The 23340-nt window shown below is 34.8% G+C and overlaps 1 protein-coding gene across 4 annotated transcripts in view; it reads right to left on the reverse strand.

Moving 5' to 3' along the window:
• HERC4 (HECT and RLD domain containing E3 ubiquitin protein ligase 4) overlaps nucleotides 1-23340 on the reverse strand; it is a 127922-nt gene that overhangs the window by 8024 nt on the left and 96558 nt on the right. For 3 of the 4 annotated variants that reach the window (XM_090278095.1, XM_090278093.1, XM_090278096.1), the window contains 8 exons: nucleotides 21114-21137; nucleotides 18875-18973; nucleotides 16961-17128; nucleotides 16588-16731; nucleotides 7095-7261; nucleotides 6417-6483; nucleotides 3942-4024; nucleotides 86-269 (listed from right to left, as the gene is read on the reverse strand). In XM_090278095.1, the coding sequence (XP_090134221.1) occupies nucleotides 86-269; nucleotides 3942-4024; nucleotides 6417-6483; nucleotides 7095-7261; nucleotides 16588-16731; nucleotides 16961-17128; nucleotides 18875-18973; nucleotides 21114-21137 (936 nt within the window). The remainder of the gene's footprint in view (nucleotides 1-85; nucleotides 270-3941; nucleotides 4025-6416; nucleotides 6484-7094; nucleotides 7262-16587; nucleotides 16732-16960; nucleotides 17129-18874; nucleotides 18974-21113; nucleotides 21138-23340) is intronic. The other variant, XM_090278097.1, reaches the window with a different exon arrangement.

Consider the following 23340-nt stretch of genomic DNA (forward strand, 5'->3'; position numbering starts at 1 on the left):
AAAACAAATGAGAAGACTTCTATCAACAAACAAGTTTTCCTTTTGCCTCTCCATTTAAACAATATCATAAAAGTGTTTCCCCTACCTTTTCCAGTTCCTTCCAATCATAATTAGTATTTCCAATAACCATTGCTTGTAGTTCATTAGGCTGGAAGAGCTGAAGGACTTTTCCTCCACAGACTTTATGAAAGCCCACATGAAAAGCATCAAATAAGGAAGCCACCGATTTATTGAATATGTAATCCACATAAGCATCAACAAACTCTTGCCTAGAAATGAAAAATCACACATGCAAAGAATATAAAAATCATTGTTAAAGGAGAATACATACTATAGTCTTATTAAAACTTTGAGTGATCCTGTCCCTTTTGCTGCTTATCTACAAAACTGATTAAATATGAATAGGGTTCAAAGAGGATAAAGTCTTTACAGAGAAGTTTATAATTCTTTCTATACAAAACTATACCTATGAGGCATTGTACACTTATCAATCATTCACAGGCATTCTTAGACTATTCCTAAGTGAAACATGTCATTTCCTAATAGGAAGAAAGATGATGCAAACGGCTATCAAAATAATTTCAAAATAGTCATCACTTATTTATAATTTATATGCATCATTCCATATGCATCCCTAAAAAGAGTGATATGTTAAAGGTATTACGTGATGAAAAATGACAGCTTTAGGATTCAGGTTATTTGACATGCTATAGTCTGTTTTCCCTTGGGTTTTAAGAATTCTGGAAGGAAACTTATTTTAAAAACTAAACACCAAAGGGCATAGTTAAGCATTCTTTTAGGATATATGTACATATTTTTGTATATATACATGTATGTACACACACACACAGTTCTGATGCTTTTTTGCCTGTTATGATACAAAAGCAAACTGCAAAGGAAAAAAAGGAAACCCATTTACCCAGTAATTGAATTATAATTTTATTCAATTTTGTTCTGTTAGCCACAAACACTTTATGAAGATATCTGCTCAAATAAATAATGGGTACTAGATGATTTCAATATTTTGTAGTCTTATCCTCCTAATTAAAAAAAAAAGATTCTACAAATGGAAATACTGGCAAATTCTGTCATCTACAGATAATTTCCTTAGGAAATAATATTTCCAAACTAAATTTACAAAGAGAAATAAAAAGTTAAAGGAGGCCACTGTAAAATATAAGATATGATATTAGGTTCTGATGAGAAGAAACACAATTTTGTAATGCATAATTTTATAATTCACCTAATTAGAAAGTCAAACTTATCTATCCTGGGTACATCTCTTAAAAGTCCCTTAAGCAAAAAAGGCTATATTGGTTTACATGTTAACATTTTTTAAAAAAGATTTTATTTATTTATTTTTAGAGAGGGGGTAAGGGAGGGAAGAAGAAAGGGAGAGAAACATCAATGTGTGGTTGCCTCTTGTACACCCTCAACTGGGGACCTGGCCCACAACCCAGGCATGTGCCCTGACTGGGAATCAAACCGGCGACCCTTTGGTTCGCAGGCCGGCACTCAATCCACTGAACCACACAAGCCAAGGCCTAACATTTTTGTCTCCAACATTTTTATTATGTAAGTAGGACTGGTAGGTAGTACAAGGGTCAAAATTCTTCAAGTTATTTCTAAAGTATGTAAACTATGTGAAATAATTTTTTTTTAGAAACGTAAGAGAGTCTAACAACAGAGATTTTAAAAATCAGAAAAATATAATAAAAAATTTTCAAAACCAAGGTTAAAAAAACAGCTAGAAACCCTAGTTTTTTCACATTATTTTAGAAACAGCTTCATTTTTATGCAAAGTAAGATATATGCACAGTTAAAATTGTCAAACAGTAATAATTCTAACAGCCAACATTTACTGAGCACATACATGTGCTAGGTATTATTCTAAGCATCTTAAAATTATTGCCTTATTTAATCCTCAAAATAACTCTATGCAGTAGGTACCATTTACCATCCCATTTTACAGAAAAGGAGACTGAGGCATGGAGACATAAGCTAATTTACCTAAATTAAGGAGCAGAAATGGATTATAATCATCGGGATGAAATTCCTGGCAACAGCCATTAAGTTAGTTTATCTAAAGAATTATAACCGAACAGAAAGAAGAGAACAAAGCAGTTCTCTGTCCTACACCTTTCCACCAGAAATTCCTACTATTCAAAGGCAACTTTTGGCTATTCCTCCTGGTATTTACCTTCAACCTTCAACAACATAGTTCTATTGTTATTCCTTGACTTTTCAAATTTAAATATTAACTAGAACTGAATATCTATTGTGAAAAGTGAGGATTTACCTTTTATTTAATTGCCCACCTCCCTGAAGGTTCCCATTATAACAATTTTTAGTTCAGTATTCACTGTTAACATTTTTATTACGACTATCAGTCACGACTAAGCTAAAGAGTATTTGGTGGTTACCTTTCTTTTCTTAAAAAAAAAAGTTCATTTCCCTTAGTTTGCTACTTCATTCCCAGCTTCAACACAAGTGTATTAGGCAGCATCAGGTGCACTTTCCTCCTGGAGACCAAACATCCTGAAGCCCTCCACCCTCTTGTTCTAACCCAGATTGGGTATTCCTTCTACATATTGCTGTTCCTGCAGAAATCCTCTTTGCCTCTCTCCTATATTGGATCCTATTTTGGAGGGATCCTATGTCTTCCTCTTTCTTGGTTTAATTGCTTGTTTTGGTAGAACACATCCTCCAGTAACTTCCTGAGAAAAATTCATTGGAAGGAAATTCTCTGAGACTCTGCATGTGTAAAAACGTTTTTTTTGTTTTGCTTTTTTAAAAAATGTATTTACACACTTGATAGCTTCAATATAGAATTCTAAGATAAAAATCATTTCCTCCCAGAATTTTGATCTTCTAGCTTCAGTGTCATTCATTAGAAGTCTATTACTCTGACTCTAATTCTTTATATGTGGTCTGCTTTTATTTTCCTGGAAGTGTTTTAGGGTCCCTTTTATTCCACAATTTTGAAATTTCATGTATTTTGCCTGGTATGTATCTTTTTTTCACTTCCATGCTTTCAATCTTAAAGGTACCTCAGTTCTGGGAAGTTTTTCAGTATTACTTCTTTGATAAATTTCATTCATTCCATTTCTTCCCCCCCCCCCCCATACATTTCTTTAAATTTTTAATAGTGTCCTTATGGATGTTATCCTTATCATTTTGAGGATACCAGTTTCAGCGTCTTCATTCTGCATTGCTTCTGTTTCCTTGGAATTCTTTTCAACTGTTCTGGTCTTTCCTTAAATGTTTACTGACCTTTGGCTATCAATTCACATTTAAAAGTTAAGCAGTTTTACCAGAGAAGAACCCTACGATACACAGTGTCAAATAGGAAAGAACTGTAGATTCCCAAACACAGTTTTCGGTTCAGCCCCTTTCCCCCGGCTGTGTCTAACAGTCATAAAACCCACAGTACCTTCACTTCAATCTCTCCAGAAGGCAAACTTCCAGGCTACTGGTGTAATAAAAGTAAACGGATTTCTATGTTCTGTAAACAGCCAATCTATCAGTTTCTAGCATTCCCATAAGGCCCATACATTTTCTAACATTTTTTTATTCTCAATTCCAGAGCCTTTATTCTACAATATGAACTGGATACCTTCTTGGCTCCTCCCAGTCCATTTTATGTTGAGGCTTTCTCTAGTTGGCTAAAGTTAGTTACCACTGTCTTCTAGCTTCCAAAAATGCCTTTGCTGTTTTCTGCTCCTCCTTCTCTTTGTTTTTGTTGTTTATGTTCTTTTTTAACCCTTTATTAATATCTTGAAGGGATTTCAGGGGCAAAAGGCAAGTTACTTCCTATCTGACCATGAAAAAAGTTGAGTTTTATCTGAGTAAAAACTTAAGGTTGTGACATGTTTCTAAATACAGAAAAAAAAGCCTACTGAATCTTATTACTACCACTGATGCTGCTATAATTCACTTACCGATTTTGTTTGTTAACAGCTGTGTCTGCACCATTTAGAACCAGCTCTTTCACTTCTGTTGCACCAAAGTTTTCAACTGTGATCTATTTAAATTTTTAAAAAAAGTCAATGTCAGACCCAAAATCTATTAATTATTTTAATAACCTGTTATTATATTCTACCTTTCTCTCATTAGATATAAGAACTAATAAATTTGAGGTAAAATTCTGCTACCATTTAGCTTATTTGAATTTTGCATAAAGTCACATCTACAAATTTTCATCTTCTCTAGTAGTTTGAAATCCTACCAAGGCTAATTACAAATTACCAAGTGTTTGGTTAGTGAAGAATAGAAACAGTATTTACCGTGCATAAAATTTTAGACCGGTTATTACAGGAGTTAAAATACTAGAAAGGATGTTATCCTTGAATAAGTAATAGAATTCAAGTGTCAGAATGCATTTAGCTTAGACTAGCTGTGCAGTCTTCCCACAGGAAAGCTGCTAGTCCTGCACTGCTCATCTGCCTTGCTGCCTTCTTGATCACAGGTGGTTTTTCCAGTTATGCCGTTAACTTGGTTTATAAAGACATTTGGTTATTTTGAAACTTTTTATTTCCCTTACTAGTCTGCTAACTTTCCTATAAATATTACCATTCCCACCTTTGCATCTTTTCTCTTTCTATTTCCCCTTTTTGGAATATTATCCTCTTCAATTAAATTTTTTTTTTAGTACCTGCTGTTTAAAAAACACTGTAGTTGGAGTGACATGATAAAAGATAATTAAATCCTGTTCTGGCGTTTACTATCTAGTAAAGGAGGAGAAATGTGAACAACCCATTATAATAAAGTAAATGCCATAACAGAGACATGAACAAAATGCTCTCAGTCCACAGAGGAAAGAAAACCTATTTCCAACTGGAGAAGCATGAAAGACCTTGAGGAAGACATGTCATTTGAAGTCATTTTTCACTAGGGCTGTGAAAAGCTCGGAGGGAGTGGAATTTCCAACTGAGCGTATAGATTGAACAAAAGGAAAAATATGAAAGTAGATCAAGTTCTGAAAAATGCATGGCACTAAAAAACAGGAAGGTAAGGTATGTGAAAGAAAACTATGCATTGTGACAAAACTTAGTATGCATGGAAGAATACAATGCAAGTTAGAAAGTCAGATTATAAATGTCTTTCAAGCCCACTCTAAAGCTGTTACTCAGCAAGCAATAAAGAGCTACTAAAAATCTCTTGGAAAGCAATGGCAGTGGGAATGTTTTAATTACAATAGTTCTTGGGTATACTAAGCATTCACAAATTTGGTGATTGATAAATTAGAAATTAAATTGCTTGGACATCGTTTATGTCAATTAAGATGATCAATAAAGATTCAAAAACAACTTATATGCTTTTAAGTGAATTAATTGAAAAAGGGAATCAAAATTTCATAGTTACATAAAGAAAAAGTCCAAGGAAGATTTTTTCTTCCCATAAATAATTACTGAAATAAATTTATTTTACCTTAAACCTACCAATTTTCTTAAAAATTGCACCATGTGCCAATTCTTAAAATGATCAAATAAATTTTTCTGAGCAGGACACAATTTTTTTTGGCAAATTCTGTGAGCAGAATATGTATCTTTTGGTAGCTTTGCCCACAAGATCATAAAGAGGATTGTTCGGGAGGAAAACAAACAAATATGCAAATAAGGTTTAAAAATAAAAACCCTAAAGGTTTTACCTTTTCACAAGAGTCTAATTTATAATATTCAAAGCATTCCTTTCTGAAGTGCCTTATCATAATCCTTGATTGTCAACTGGTCTACTTTTGCCAGATCCTGATTTGTCAATGGCTTTGCATGTGACTGGATTAGTTATTCAACATCCCCTTTCACAAAATTAACATAATTCTTTATCTTTTATAAGATTTGCAATTTCACTTCCCCAAAAATATTCCAATGTATTTTCATTTCTACTATGTATGTAAGTCAACGGTAAGACAAAATTGGCAAAGACAAATAATGGTGTGAAACAGAAAGGGAAGTCTGAGTGGAAATTAATCTTTTAAACGGTAAGTTCATTAGTGAATATTCTCATGTTACAATAACTTTTGCTTCTCTAAACATTTTGTAATTGCAGGCTCAAAAATTAACACTTGAATAAACATGACCCCTTGTATTTGTGAAGATCTATAGCCTAATGAATGATAAAGCACATAGCTTTGAAGTCACAAAGCTGGGTATAAATACTACCTCTGACATGTAATGATTGTTTTGAGTTTTCTTCATCTGTAAAATAAAGATAATAATACCAATCTCATAGGACTGTTATGAGGATTAAATGAAATAATGCATGTACTAGGACTAGCATATAGTTAATGCTCAATAAATGTTAGCTAAAGGGTTCTTTAAGAATTCCATCCACCAAAATAAAGAAATAACATAAGCACCACTGTTAGATAAAAGAGATGATGAATAATCGGGCTACCCTATGGCTTTCCATCTTACCGTAAAATTAAGACAAAACGTTTCCTCAATATCATCTTCTGGGTAATCCAGTAATTGTTGCATGCTTCTGCAAAACAAAAAAATGTTCCTTTTAGGTAAAACATTATTGGGTATTTTGACTATTTTGCTTATGAGTAAGTACATAATTCTCATTCATTCTTGATAAAATCCTTTTACTAATTTGTACTTTTATATTTGTTTCAGAATGGTAGATGTACAATAGCATTGTTGAAGTTAAAATAATAATTCTGAGATTTTTATCTTTTCTTCGGTTTACAAAGGCCATGTATCCACCTATTTTCAACATTTGTCCTTATTTATATACACTCTTTATTCCATTTTATGTAATAAATAAGAAATTATACATATTTCAGCTAGGCATGACAGTGATCAAAGTCTAAGTAAATCGTTTAAGTATTCTTAGGGAACACCTTCCTAAATTTATTATCTGATATTCACAAAGTATTGTTAAACCACTAAAAATTTAGCAAATGGTTTTATACCTGTTAAGTCTTTCAGTAGAAAATTTTGGATCGAGTAACACATTGGGCTTTCCTTTATTAGAACAGCTTTTACTTTGGAAATTAACAACAAGAAGACACAATTATTCCTAAAAGGAAAGCTTTCTGTACATTCCCTATTTCTTAAACACCACCCTTGCCACTTTTTACAACTAACCTCCCAACATCAGGCATTAGTTCTTTCAAATCATCCAGGGATGGCTTCTTTTTTAGCAGTTTCTTATATAAAGCCAAAGGAAAATGGAGGTCCACAATAGTAAAATTATAAATTGCTAATCCACAGACAACACCAATCAAATGGAATAAATCACTGTCTTCAAATGTCTAAAAAATAAGGGAAAAAAGTAAAGACTTAGAGTTCTCCAAGTTAAAAGAGTAAATATTTTTGATTACAAAAACAAATACTTGTAGTAGAAAATTTAAGATATACAGAAAAAAGTAATGAGTAACAAGCAAAAAGTTCATTTGCATTCCTATCTCCCTGGGATACATCACTGTTAGTATTTTTATACATTTTCATCTGATGTATTCTCTAAGACAAAATTAAAATCTAGCTGAGACCATACTTCACAACTGGCTTTTTCCCCAGAAATATAAACATTTCCATATTATTAAACATTAAATTAATAAACAATGACTAGAATGTTTTCCTGATTTAAAAAATTATACAACATTCAAAACATGGAAAATAAAAAAGCATAAAAACTCAAGAAACAATTAAAACACTTTTATGTATTTTCATTTACTTTAAGTTCAGAAAAATAATATTAATATACTTAAGGCCCTGGCTGCTGTGGCTCAGTGGACTGAGTGTCGGCCTGCGAGCCAAGTGTCACTGGTTTGATTCCCAGTCAGGGCACATGACTAGGTTGCACATCAGGTCCCCAATTGGGGGTGCGAGTGAGAGACAACCACACAGTGAGGTTTCTCTCCCTGTCTTTCTCCTTTCCCCTCTCTCTACAAATAAATAAACAAACAAATAAATAAATAATTATTTTTTAAAGATATTTAAGGTTTTCTCATTTTTTTCTAACTTCAAGTATTTTATGTCATCAAATATTCTTCCCCAGAACGTGGTTTTTAATGGCTGTGTATTATATCATATGAAAGTACCATGATTTGCTAAAGTAGCCATTTTACTGTAATTGGACATTTAGATTATTAAAACACTGAAAACAATACTTTATCCACCTCTCCCTCCATCTTTAGAGAGGTAATATATGGTCACAGAAAAGCCTATGGGCACGCTAGTAGATCTGGGGCTCCAGACATGGGTCATTCATCATTTAGTCTCAGTGTTTTCAAAGATAAAAATAATAATTATCTCACATGGCAGCTGTGAGGATTAAATGGGATAACGTACATAAAATGCTTTTAGCGCAGCTCCTGAAGCACAGAGAAAAGGCTTAATACATGTTTGTTATTTTAACTAGCTAGTAATATTTTAAATAGACGGGCATCTCTTTTTTATATATTTTGGTCCACAGTTTGGAATATTTTATTAGAGAACTTCTGCTTTGTAAGGAAGAATTACAAAGTGGAAAGGTAATTAAGCATACTGCTAAACTGTTATCCTTCACACCTGTTCCAGTTTATATTGCCATTTATAGCCAGAGACATGCCTATTTTTCTAGATTTTCATCTACTTATATACACTACAAACACACATTTTTGTCTAAGTTAAAAATGACTTGTTTTAGTAGATATTTTTGACTATTAGTTATACTGAAAATTAGGGATTTGTGTGTACTTGTGAAGTGCCTCTTCATGTACTTGGCCCATTTATCTTTCCAGGTTTTAGTGTTTTTTAATATATTTGTATTTTAATTCTTCATATATTAGGGGAATTACCCTGTGTTAATTTGTTACATATATCCCATCTATTATGAGCTTTTTATGTTTTTGTTATGCATAAATTTCATATTTTTCAGTGTTAAATTAATCTTTTTCCTTTGTAATATCTAACACTGTGCTTAAGTTTAGAAAGCCCTTCTTAAATAGGGCAAGTTGAATAATGTGTTACTCTTTCTTCCTTCTGCAATCCCTTTAAGTGAAAATAAAGGAAGAAAAATGGCAAAAACTCAAGAAGAAAAGTAGGGGAGAATTTTTTGTTTTTAAATCCTCACCTGAGGATATGTTCATTGACGAGAGAAAGAGAGAGGGGAAGACAGAGAGAAACAGAGGGAGAGAGAGAAACATCAACGTGAGACACATCGATAGGTTGCTTTCTGTACACACCCAGAATGGGGATCGAACCGAATCTGCAACCATTTTTTTTTTTAGTGTATGTGATGACAATCCAACTAAGTGAGCCACCCTCCAGCCAGCGCTAGGGGAGGGTTTTAATAGCACTCAAGAGATGATAATATTTCAAAATATAAAAAATAGATAAATGGCTGGTAACTGATTTGGTAAAGCAGAAAAACTCCAATAATTGCTTGTAGGAAGAAAGCCAATGAAAAACAAGCTATTTGGTGCTACAGGCTCAGGAATTAGAAGTACCAATCAATACTTGTAAAGTCAGAGGTAGCCCAGCTAGCTCAGCTGGCAAAACATAAGACTCTGAATGTCAGAGGTATTAGAGTGGGACTGAAAGGAGAAGTTTGGTAGGAAGTCCTTTGCCTTTCTGGAGAAAATGAACAAAAGAGACTCTGAATCTGAGGTAGCTGTTGAAAGGTATCAAATAAAGGTCTGTACAGTGAACAATAAGAACCCTGGCTTCTCTTTCCAGTTAGCTGAGACTACTAAAACAGTGACAGCCAAGACTATAACTTTCTTGTAATTCCACAGGTTAAAAAACATTATATGCTGACATTTAAGGGTTCCTCCTTGAAAGGCCCCCACTTACTTACTCTGAATAAGGTTTGTAAATCATTAAGTGTACGACTACAAACATAAAGTACCTAGGTAGCTTTTCAGTGTCCCACTCTTAAATGTGAATAAATAGCCAAGGGTTGCAATAAAAAAGACCAAAAACAAAAACGAACAAACAAAAAAACAAAACCCAAACCCTGAAGGAATAAGTGGTACTGTGGAAAACAAAGAAGAAACTGTGTCAAACAAAAAATTGTCCAGTATTCAACAAAAATTAAGCTTGCAAAGAAAAGAATAAAACACAGTTTATCATAAGAAAAAATAAATTAATATAAACCGCCCATGAGCCTAGACATCGGACTTGCAAAATGAAGACTTTTAATCGACTTTTAAATATGCTCAGAGAGCTAAGGAATCATCATCAAAAAAAACCAAACCAAAACAAAAAAAATCCTCAGAAACTAAAGAAAAGTAGAATAATAATGTCTCATCAAACAGAGAATAACAGTAAACAGATAGAATAAAAAGAAACCAAAACAAAATTTTGGAGCTGAGAAGTACAATAACTGAAATGTAAAATTCACTAGAGGGGTGTAACAAAAGGAAATTTGAGCAGACAGAAGAAATCAACAAACCCGAAGATAGGTCAATTCAGATTATCTACTTTGAAAATAACAGCACACACACACACACAAAAGCAGAAATGTGAACAGAGCCTAAGAGACCTGTGGGACACCATCAAGTGTACCATCATACAAATAGTAGGGTCCTAGAAGGAGAGGAAAGGGGTAGAAAAATATTTGAAGAAATGGTTGAAAACTTCCCAAATCTGATAAAAGACGTAATTCTAATATCCAAGAAGCTCAACAAACTCCAAGCACAAGAAACGTGAGATCCACACCCAACCACCTCATAAACGAAGCGTAGAAAACCAATTATGAAGACAGTATTGAAAGCACCAAAAGAGAAATAACTCATCACACAGCAGGGCTTCTCAATGAGGCTAACAGCTAATTTCTAATCAGAATCCAGGCATGTCAAAGTTTCTTTTTAGAAATCAGCTGATAGTCTTACGGGCACCCCTTTGTAGGTAACTCTGCTTTTCTCTTGCTGCTTTTAAGAGTCTCTCTTTATCTTGAAACTTTGGCATTTTAATTATGATGTGTCTTGCTGTGGTCCTCCTTGGGGCTAGCTTGTTTGCGACTCTGTTTCCTGGACTTGTATGTCTGTTTCCTTCCCCAAATTTGGGAAGTTTTCCTTTGTTATTTTTTCACATAAGCTTTCAATTTCTTGCTCTTCCTCTTTTCTTTCTGGCACCCCTACAATTTGGGTGTTGGCACATTTAGAGTTGTCCCAGAGGTTCCTAAGCCTCTCCTCATTTTGTTCAATTCTTGTTTCCTCATTCTGTACTGGTTGACTGTTTTCTTTCTTATGTTCCAAATCATTGATTTGAATCCCGGTTTCCTTTCTTTCACCATTGGTTCTGTGTGGATTTTCCTTCGTTTCATTTAGCATAGCCTTCACTTCTTCCCTTATGTGTTTGCCATACTTAAGCATATCTGTCAAGCCTGTGAGCACCTTCATCACCAGTGTTTTGAACTCTACGTCTATTAGGCTGGCTCTCTCCTCATCTGTTAGGTTGGCTATCTCCTTGTTGCTTAGTTCTCCCACTGGAACCTTGATCCATTCCCTCTTTTGGGCCATACCACTCTGTCTCATCTTGACAGGCTCCTGTGTTTGTCTGCCTCTGTGCCTTAGGTAGAGCTGTCACATCTGTTACATTGTAAGGGGAAGAGCCTTAGGTATTTGTCAGTATGGGCGACCTGTTTCACCACGTTGTGGTGCTGTATGTAGGGGAGGAGTCTGAGAGAGAACAATGCCACTTGCTCTGCAGTCGCCCCTTTTCCAGGTACTACTCCCACTTCCCATAAGGGACTAGTGTCCCTCTAGCTAAATATAATAGCTAAAACTATAAAACTCTTAAGACAAGCTCCCAGGGGTAAATCTTCATGATCTTAATTTGGTCAATTGTTTCTTCCTTATGATACCAAAAGCACAAGCAACAAAAGAAAAAATAGACAACCAAGTCTTCACTAAAATTTAAAACCTTAGTGTATCAAAGAACATTATCAAGAAAGTAAAAAGACAACCCACAGAATGGGAGAGAATTTTTATAAATCGTATATTTGATAAGGGTCTAGTATCCAGAATATATAAAATATGCTAAAAAAGATTCCAATTAACAAGACATTTTTCTGAAGAAGATATACAACGACCAGGCAAGTACATCATTGGCCGTTAGTAAAATGCAAATCAATACCACAATGAGATAACATTATGTGCATTTTACCTTATTTAAAAAGTTATAAAAGAGAACATACAAGCCCTCTGCCTTTCTCCTTCCCCTTGTCAGGGATGAGCTTTTCTTGGCCAATGTAGCCACAACACTGGCTACATAAAAGGTATATTGAGTAAATACCTTAAAAATGATAGCTATGAAGTTTCCCACTGGTGATTTGTCACATAAAATGGAAAGGGAGAAAAGCTAGAGTAAACTGTGGTGTCTGCATAGAATTAAAGGTATCAGTATATCTAATGGTTTTCAACAGCCATGACGTGTGTATGCGTGCATATATACACACAAAGTTTCTAGTTCTGTCTGTTGTGAGAAACTGAAAGCAATGATTCACTGGGAGTAAAATTATACCTAGCATCCACAGTTGATTCCTAAACACCATTTCCCACTTGGAGAAGTCACAGCTCTTAAGAGAAATGGCAAATGGCAAGGCTGGGGCAGGCAAAACACAAGATAGACTTGGAACTTTTCACTGAACCAAATGTAAAGAATAATTAAAGAACAATGGGGACATGTCAAATATACCCAATAGAGCTCTGTGAAGCTCCCACTGACCAAATTAAGATATAATTGAAAAGGTCTCATCTCATAGAGATCCATGATAAAGCTAGCTTGTTAAGACTGCCCTCCCGTGGTCTCAGAACATTACTTCTTTGCAGAACTGAATCAAGGCCCACAGAACAATTTGTATTCCTAGCAGGACAGGCCTCCATGCCCTGTACCCTCTCAAATTCTATCTGCTATACCACTGCAAAATGCTTTAAAATACCAGTGCCAAGAATGAGACCATAACTTAAGCAGATTACCCACCTACGTCAAAGGCCATCAGCACTATGTCACATGTCTTACATTGTCTATTTATCAACAAAGGAAGCCCCAGAACTCACAGCATGTCCCTAATCCCACCTCCATGTGGCACTGTATAGCCCCTAAAATCTGAATAATCTTACAACTGTCCTTGCTTCCCCAAACCCTTTCACTGCTTGCTCTGACACTCACAATCTATCAATTGGAAAACTGTTGGTATCATAAACTTCTTTAGATTTTTCTTCCCTTTTTCTAAATGAACAAGACTGTCCCTAAGGACCCTATTTTCCTCTCACATACATGGTGTCTTATTTTCTCTTCCAATCTCTCACATGACTGGGGCTAGAGGTAGGTCTTCTGGTTCTTCCCTCCTAGACTTCCCCCTATTTGCCCTTCTAAAACGCCAACTGACCACGTCCCCTGCTGCTGTACCTTGTGCCGTCATCTGAAGACCTTCCAATTTCCTCGCTCACAGATTTTGGCACTATTTTATGCCTTCTTTCTCTGACACTATTCCTGCCACTGTTTCTGATTTTAATATCCAGGCAAAAAGGGCATCCAAGACACTAGGTTCTCAGTTCCTCCACTTGCTTATTTACAACAATCTTGTCCTCCATCACATCTCAAACACCCATTCCTATAGTTATGTATTACATTGAACTGTAACCCTTCAAAATCTCAAGCATTCCCTATCTAGCCATCATTTCTTTTCTTTGTGACTCATTTCTTCTAATAACTGGACTCATACCCCAACTGAACTCCACCAGCATCTACAATCCATTGACCCCACCATAATATTTTTAACTCTATCACCACCCCGCAACCAAGTCCTCATACTTTGCTCCTTGTAAAGCTTAAATTCCATGATCCATCCAGATAATCGCTTCCTTGCCCTTTAATCCCTTCTGTTTATCATTGTCGGCAGCCATCCGTCTCGAGAGACGATGGTGTAGCTTCTTAAGAGTCTATCTGCACCGCCGAGAATGGCTGTGCAGTCCGACTCGGGAGTGACACGGTATCTGTCTCCTCCCGTGTTGAATCGACATCTTGCGATGACGCTGGAGTGTCCTCTCCAGTGAAGCTGAAGCTACAGAGCCTGGGCAGGGTGATATGGAGGGTCTGCTGTTGCCCATGCAGCAGACACCCCCTCTCTTCGCAGCTGAAGGGTCCAAGGGAAAGACGGAGTCAATACAGCTTGGCTTCAGGTGCGCCGCAGGAGTTGCCGGTGTTGACTACAATGTCAAACCGCCTTAGGGACTCCGGCTCCGGATTTTCTGTCGGGGTTTACTCCCTTAGCCTTTCCCCTGAAGAGGTATGCCGCAAGGCAGCGGAGGTTTTTTGGAGTCAGAGTTTTCCTTCTCTGATGTACCCTGACTCACTTGATAAAAGCCCAACTTGATTAAGATCAACTGTCTGCCTCACCCTTACCTCAACCTTTGCAGCAACATGTGACTAAAAGAGAAAACACAATCATGTTGACTGGTCTCACTTTAAATTCATGAACATAAGTCACAAATGGTCCTCCAATGCTGCCAGTCTAATCCTACACTTACTTTTACATAGTCAACTTATTTCCCAACTCCCTAAAGTGATTATTTCACAACCTCCCTTTCTCTTCAAATTTTCAACACCCTTCCTCCTCTCACCCTAACCCTCTGGTGACTTTGCATCTTATTTCACTATAAAGTAAAAAGAATTCTAAAAGAACCTTCACAATCTCCTACTATCAAATCTACCAAGAGATTTGTGTTTACATGTACACATGGTTTACCCTAATATATTACTATGGATCTATGTGTCTGATTATAGTTAATCCTCCACAAGTGTACTACGCTCCATTCTTCCTTAACAACTTTAGAACTCTGCTCCTGCAACTGATATCCCCTCCTGATTTCTTATTTTTTGAGTAATTAATATAAAAACATGTGAACATGCTTCAATTTCCCATGTAAAATAAAATACCCTTGATGGACAAAAAGTATGTATAATATACCACTTCTTTTAAAAAATACTTATTTTTAAATACTTTAAATTGCACAAATAAATACAGATTTCTCATGTACCCTTCATTCAGTTTTCCCAATGATAACAGCTTAAACAAACATGGTCAAAACCTGGAAACTGACACTTATATATACTGTTATCTATGTACTTATATTTATTTTTAAAAAGGCTAAGCCATAATATTTCTTCTAAAAAGACCACCCATAGGAGGAAGGAGAAAAATAAGGTGGAGGGTGTAGAGACAGAAGCTGGATTTCTTAGGTATTTTGTAGATTTGACTTTAGAACTATGTAAATATTTTATATAATTACAAAACTAAATTGAATTTAAAGTAGTAATCCCTAAAAATCAAAACTAAAACCAGTTAACCTAAGTGTGTACCACTTGGTGGTATAACAACAGAGTATAGCAATTTCAAGTGATATCCAAACATTGCTCTTTTGTATCTCTCCTGGGGTATACGCAATAGACAAAAAAAACTGCAAAAATAATTTTCAGCAACTATTTTCACTTAACATAATGTTGGTACTGTCAGGCAGTAAATGTGTAAGTCTGGGACATTTTATCATACTAAGTAACACTAGGTAGCAAAGAAGCTACCAAAGGTTAACGAGATGGTGTCAAAGGACTCAGGCACCAACTAGAAAAGCTCTCCCTAGACAAAGTTAGGATACTGTGAGCAACAATAAAGATACAACCGCAATGAATTGAAAAACATCAAATATGTTTAAACCCACAAACAAAACCAAAAATTCAGATTGTCACCACTTGACTATGGTTCCCATATAAACTGTATTTCTAGGGAACCAAATAGTTGATATGGGGAAATTTGTAGAAGTATCCAAGCTAATAAAATGGGGGGGGGGGGGGGGTAGGAATTAGAGTAGCACCATTTTGCAACCCCTAATAAATCAGGGTCTAAACACCGATCTTCAATGACTGCTAACATCACAAATGAATAAATAATACATCAAGAATATTAGTAGTAAATATTAAATTTAATAGTAAATATTCTATTTACATTTCTTTCAACTCAAGAGTTCTACAGACTGAACCATCCATTTCATCCATAGTCTCTAAATCAGGGGTCAGCAAACATTTTCTGTCAAGGGACAGATAGTAAGTATTTTAGGCTTTTTTAGTCATAGGGTTTCTGTCGTAACTATTCAACTCTGCCTCCGCAGTTGTAGCTAGAAAGCATCCATGGATAATGGATAAATAAATGGGCATGACTTTATTTACAAAAACATGTGCTGGGAAAAACTTAACTCATAGACTGTAGTTTGTTGAGCAGTTACCACTGCCTTAAGTGATAAAGGTAGAGAAATCAATACTCCCTAATGATAAGTTAATTCTTCCCTGATGAAAAGTTAATCTGGTAATTACTATTTAGTCCTCAATTCTAAATCAGCAGATGAAAAAGTCAACACCATTTTTAGGCTGGTCATTCCTTAACTTATTTTGCTAATTTGAAACGTGTGGTAAGTATTAGTGTTTTGATGACTCTTGATTTCAAACTTTATGATTTTTCAAATTGCAATACAGCCAATTTCTGAATCAAGTATGTTAGGAATCCAGTAATAACTCTCATTTACTGAGTTAACTGATACATGTAGGTAGATACACAGGTATATACACAGGAAGTAATTTAGATGGTTGGGCTTTTTACCTTATCAGAAAACCAAATGAGCCTGGAATCTTCATAATACCTAAACATGCCATATTTAGGATCCAATAATTCCCTCATGATGAGCAAGAAAAATTCTTTGCGTACCCCTCCTGCATCAACAGCATCTTCTCCAACAAATATAACCTAAGATAGCATAATGCAAACAATGAATGTAAAGAAACGAAAGTATATTCTGGAGACCTTACAACATGTTACTGATTACAAACTAATGCTCATCAATTAACAGTTCAAAAAATTTTTTAAGTACATCAATTTTATTAAGTTCCAAAGATACAGAAAAAACAAACAGGAAAACTTTAAACATATTTTCTGAATAAAAGTCCCAATTATACAACAGAAAATGTCATATTACCTTGAGCGGTTTTTTGTAGTCTATATTCTTTGTTTTCCTAAGGACTTCCATTGCATCTCCGACGATATTTTCTCTACGTACCACTAGAATTAAGCAGGGATTCACAGATTCAATAACTGGGAGAAAAAGAGAGGAGACATTCTGTCTGTGGGCCTGGTCAATAGCCATCTAGAAAAGAAAAGATTAAAATTTTAATAGCAATGCTACAAAGAAGCTACTGTGACTAAATAAACCAACCTCTACCTATTAATTAGATGTCCTATAATCCCTATAATAATTCCTATGCTACTGAATTCATGTAGCAGCTAACACAGTATCTATTATAAGAGCTTAAGAAACTGTGTTTTGAGCATAAAAAAGTACCCTTTTGAATTTTTAATATCAACATATAACTAATGATACCATTAAGTAAGCATGGAGCCATGGCTCAGTTGGTTGGAGTGTTGTCCTGTGCACCAAAAGGTTGCGGATTCGATCCCTAATCAGGGCACAAATCTAGGTTGTGGATTTTGGTCCCCAGTCGGGGCATGAACCAGAGGTAATTGATCAATGTTTCTCTCTTTCTCCCTTCCTCTCTCTCTAAAAATCAATAACAGCATATTCTTGGGTGAGGAGTAAAAATAATAATAATAATAAAGTTACTTTAATAAAAGAAAAAAGTAAGCATGGAACTGTAAATACTGATAAATCTGAACACTCTTGTTTCTCAAAAGAGAATTGAGATGGAGACTGTGGTTTAAAAAAACAGCATTAAAACAAACCTCTAAAGAGACTAAGAAACAGCCTGGCTAAATAAGGAGGTATAGCAATTCATCTGGTAGAGTGATCACCATATGTGCTCAGAAAGCAAGCATTTGGCTTTTACCATTTAAAGCCTTTCTTCTTTTCCTATGGTTTTCCGTTCCTGTCTAAAATGGAATATCCTATAGTAAATGCACCAAGTGATTAGCTTATTGGTTTTAACAAAGGCTGCCAAAAAAGTGGTTTATGAGCTGTTAGTAGAGAACCCCCCCCAAATACTTATTTTTTTTCTCTTGATGAAAATGGAAATAAGCACATCTCTAAAATACTCCCTAGTATCTATTATTTAAATACCTGGAGAAATTTAGAATATGAAATGCATTAATTTTAAAGGAATGAAAATAGCTATCAACATCTGAGGAAGGAGTTAATTTTTTAAAGCACTTTTAGAATATTAAATGCCCAAGGTCTCTCTCTTCTCATTCTTTCCTTAGTCCCCAGTCTCTATAGTCAGATATTCTATACCAGAAAAAGAAACGCAAAAACCTTTTTTTATTTTATACAGGTTCAAATGATAAAGCAAACTTACTGTAGCCCTTCAAAGTCATAATGTAAAATAGAGAGTGGGGGAGAAAGGAGAGGGAGGAAGAGGAGACAATCAAGCTTAAAAAATATTTTTTACTAAAACTTTTTTCAAGGAAATTTCATTATCCTCCTAAACAAATGATCAAATGAATCCTACTTCAACATTATCTCACCTCTAGTCACTTCCATCTTTTACCAAGTATATACACAGGGGAAACATAAAAAGCACGACAAGAAACAAACCAACATTTAATCAAGTGAACTAACAGAATTATTTATAAAGATTGCATATTTTTGTAATGAAAGAGGCTTATACCATTTTTAGATATACAGTATAATGATTAATGGCTAAATTATTCTATTTTCATTTAAATATATGTAAGTAGCCCTCATAAGAATATACATGTATCATACAACAGTCCTCTTTATAGGTACCAAAGGTACTCTGCAAAAGACAGACCACACAGGTACAAAATGGCCCAAAGATTACTGACTATAAGCAAATTACAAACATTTACTTTTAAAAAACTTCATAAAAACAACCCAAAATCCACTCTCAAATCAGGTTAGTATTATACAATATTTTACCTGCATTTGTAAGACTGCATCTGTTTGTAACAGAGTTGTTTTTGCTTGGGCGTCAAATACAAATGGATATGTGCAGATTGTAACAGGGATATCTGCCAACTGGAAATAAAAAATTAACTTAATACAAATTGGTTAGTGATTGTATTTATTATAGGTATTGTCGCTTCTTGTAAAGTTAATTGCATTCTTGGTTTATTCATTGTGTTGTTCAGGAATTATAAATAAAACATGTTGCTTATTTCCAAATATAGGCATACCTCAAAAACACTGCAGGTTCAGTTCCAGACAGCTGGAATAAAGCAAGTATCACAAAAAAGCAAGTCATAATCTTTCTGCTGTTGTGGAGGGTCTTGCCTTGACTTAGTAAAAAATGAAACATGGTGAAGCACAATAAAGTGCAATGAAACGAGGTATGCCTGTATAGAAATTTTACTGATAATGAGATGAGGTATTAGAATAACCCAATTCCCAACTTTAGAAAGGAATTATTCTTAACAGTCCACAAGATCATAAATTACAAGTACTTTTTCCTTAACATATTAACTCCAAGTTTCAGTGAAGTAGATGGCAAATTATTCTAAACAAGGAACCGTCAAGTTAAATACAGTACTTAGTTTTTATATGCTAGGGCTACTCTAGCAACTGAGGCGAATGGTAAAGCAATCTACTTATTTATTCATTTAACTATTAGGGTTCCACCATTAATGAGTCCAACAATCTGTTCACTTAACACATAACCTTTAAAATTGGGAGAACTGATCTATTATTACACATAGTATATCATACATTAGCCATCTTATAGACAATTCCTTATCCTTGCAGGTAGGTAATGCAGTAATGGATTGCTAAGTGTTTTAATAGTGCACAAAAATACAAAAAACTATGAACTGCCAGTCACCAATTCTTGAAGTTGGAGGAAGATGTATTCCTACCACCTACCCAACAAAGCAGTCCTTTTGTGCCAGCCCTGACACAGCACCCCTGCTATAAGGCCTCTAGGGAAAACTTAATACACCATGAAACAGACCATTTCTTTTTAAATGCTTAGAAAGTTCTTTATATTAGCTTGAATCTGCATTTTTTATACATCACTGTGCATAACTTTGTCTTATATTTCAGTCTTCATTTTGCCTCTACAGGGAAGTATATATGGTTTAAATATTTCAAGTCCTCATGCTCTCTCCCTAAGCTATCTTTTGTTCCACACTAAATACTCCCAGTTTTCTAAGCCATTCTGAAAATATGGTTCCCAGCTTTTCCATATCATAACTGCATTCTTTTAAATCTATTTCAATTTGTCTAACACTCTCTTAGCTATGGCCACAAAACAAAAACCAAAAACAAACCAATAATGCCCAATCAGTACGGAATATCAACTCTCTGTTCTCAACAGGTAAGACAACACCTGAATTATATTAACCTTACAGTAAATTATTCTTCACTATTTTTCATATGACAATTTTTAACTCCAATCTCTATGTGTGTCACTAACTAGTTATTAACGATGGAAACTCATTTAACTATTCTGAAACTCCAAAAGACTTTTCCCTTTGGAAAGTCCACAACTGTATTTGATAATTTTATCTGAGAACAAGGAAGCAAACAATGCTAGGCCTATAATTTAAAGCTAACTCTAAATGCTTCGTTGGTTCAAGTGGGAAAAAAGCAAAGCAAAGCAATACAAAACAACAAAACAGCCCAAAACAGAAGTATAAAGGAAGTATTATACTACAAGATTCCCAGGTGTTAAAAGGTAGGCTTAGGATTGCTGACTATATAATGCAAAGTGAGGAAGATAATCATACCAAAAATGTATTTAATTTTATGACTATTTCAAGTATCAATTGTTAGTTTAAAAATTGATGGTCATTTTACTTTTCTAATATAAAATGTTTTCTGATTTATTGTGTAGGCATCTGTCAAATTTTAAAGTGTGTTTTTTAATATTCTGAGAACACAATTTTATGCTGAAAGACATTAGGAGAATAGGAACTAATTTTAAGCAAATATTGTTGAAAGGAATGATAGAAGTGTAATATTAAATTAAAGCAGAGGCTTTAACTTTATTCATAAAATTTCTCTGAGATGTTATACAGGACAATTTCTAAACATTCATTTTCATAAATAATTACCGATATATATATATGTGTGTGTATGTATATATAAAGTAGCACTCCTAATCACTTAAGACAAAGCAGTGTATTTTACTCTGAACATGAGGCTATGATACCAAACTTACCTCAGTTAATCCATGGTTGACATCCTAAATCAGCAGTGCAGAATGTAACAATAATGAGGAAAGAGTAATGTTAGTGTCCAGTTTTAACTATTTCTATTCCAAGTAGCATTTCATATATTTTGCTACAGAAGAATATTGAACTAATGAAGTAAACCACAATACATCTATAACAAAACTTACCCTTTCCACATGTACCTTATAGATCTATAAATGTAACACTTTTATTTCAGGCAACTTGTGATCATAAAATTATTGATGCTTGAACATAATAAATTTGGTTTCAGCTACTAAGCACCTCAATTGAAGAATTCAGGTAAAACAGGAAAACTAATCCTAGCCTAACTTAGTCTTGAAGAAATCATTTTAGGGCTCAGTTTTTCTACCTGGCAAGTGGAAAAAATAGTCCTCAAAGTTTAACACTTTGTTAATCTTGACAAAATCTTTGAAAAGTGGTTAGCAGAGTAAAATGCTATGTGGAAACAAGGTGAGAAAATAAATCATAAGTTTTTATTTTTCAGGAATAACCAGTGAAACATAGGTATCTTGTATTACGGATTCTTTAACACTATGGCTTAAAATGTAACGTATAGGACAGGGCACAGGGGTTGATAAGCAGAAGGAAGAAATAGAGAAAGAGATATTTAGGATGGAAATATTGGGTTGGCCAAAAGGTTGGTTTGTTTGTTTTCGAAGGATGGCTCTAGTAGTGCTTAGTTGTCTTTAACTTCATTTGAAACAATTTTGTAAGACTGTATTGTGACAGCCGTCGTATCAGTGTGCATTAAAAACAAAACAAAACAAAAAAAACTTACCAAACTGGTGAAATTTTGTGTAGCCATTTCAATACTGAAGATGGAAGAAAATAAGCAATACTTTTAGCATATTATGCTTTATTATTTCAAGAAAGGTAAAGACGTAACTGAAACGCAAAAAAAAAAAAAAATGGTTTGTGCTGTAGCTGTGACTGACCAAACGTGTCAAAAGTGGTTTGCGAAGTTCTGTGCTGGAGATTTTATGCTGGACAATGCTCCACAGTAGGGCAGACCAGGTGAAATTGATAGGAATCAAATCAAGAAATGATTGGAGAACGATCAGCGTTATACCATGCAGGAGGATAGGCAACATATTAAAAATATCCAAATCAATAAACTTATTGGTCAAAATGAAAAATGTGTCTTTCGTTTATGGAAAAAAACCATGCAGACTTTTTGGCCAACCCAATAATAATGGAAATTATCATGAAAGCTCACCACTTCAAAGAACAGAAATGTACACTTCCTTGTAAAAAGCTTTCACATATGCTCAGTGTATAAACTCAAATGAAGTGCTAGAATCTCCAAAAACGTTAGTAAATTTGCAGATTGTAGTTTGTATAGTGAAGGTGAATCTTACCTGAAGAGAGGTCTGACTTTGTCCTCTACTACTGGGAAGTGATGTATAGGTGTTTGGAATGTCTCCTAATAGGATTGTCTTTGTTTACCTGGGGGCTCTGGGCCATGTGATTACCAGTTTTGCCTCCAGAAAGGCTTGAGACTAAAGGTCAGACACATGGGACGTGTGTGATCGAGGCTCACTAAAAACTCTGGGCACCAAGGCTCTGGTGAGATTTCTTGGTTGGAACCACTCAGTGAGGACTGTCACACATAAATGCTGGGAAAATAACTTGTCCATGACCAGAGGGAGAAAACAGAAGCTCCGCTTTTGGTACCTTTCCCAGACTCCACCTATGTACTTCCTCCCATGAGTGATTTTAATTTGTATCATTTCCCTGGAATAAACTGTAAACATCAGTATAATAGTTTTCAGTGAGTTCTCTGAAGACTTGTAGAAAATTACTGAACCTGAGAGTGGTTCTAATACCAACTTGCACCCGGTATTAGAAGTGAGGGCAATCTTGTGTGGACTGTTCCCTGTAATTTTGTAGTTGGCTAAATTCTCACATGCCTTCTGGGGTATCACTGGGGTTTTTAAAATATTAGCAAAGACTTAGGGTTCTCTCACTACACTGTGCTAAATAAAGCCAAAGCAGTATAAGCATAAGCAAAATATGACTATACACATCCTATTCTGAGAAAGTTAATTATTGATAATTGTTTCTTTCAAAAAACTCAGAATACCAAGTAATCACTACATAGGTGCCCCTACTGGCAATGTTAACAAGAATGTATCTGGAAGCTGTTCTGCAAAAAAAAAGCCTTTTAGATTATACTAAGTTTGATTATACTAA

Source organism: Furipterus horrens, unplaced genomic scaffold (genome assembly GCF_987537825.1).
Source record: "Furipterus horrens unplaced genomic scaffold, mFurHor1.1.pri manual_scaffold_5, whole genome shotgun sequence".
Classification (NCBI taxonomy): domain Eukaryota; kingdom Metazoa; phylum Chordata; class Mammalia; order Chiroptera; family Furipteridae; genus Furipterus; species Furipterus horrens.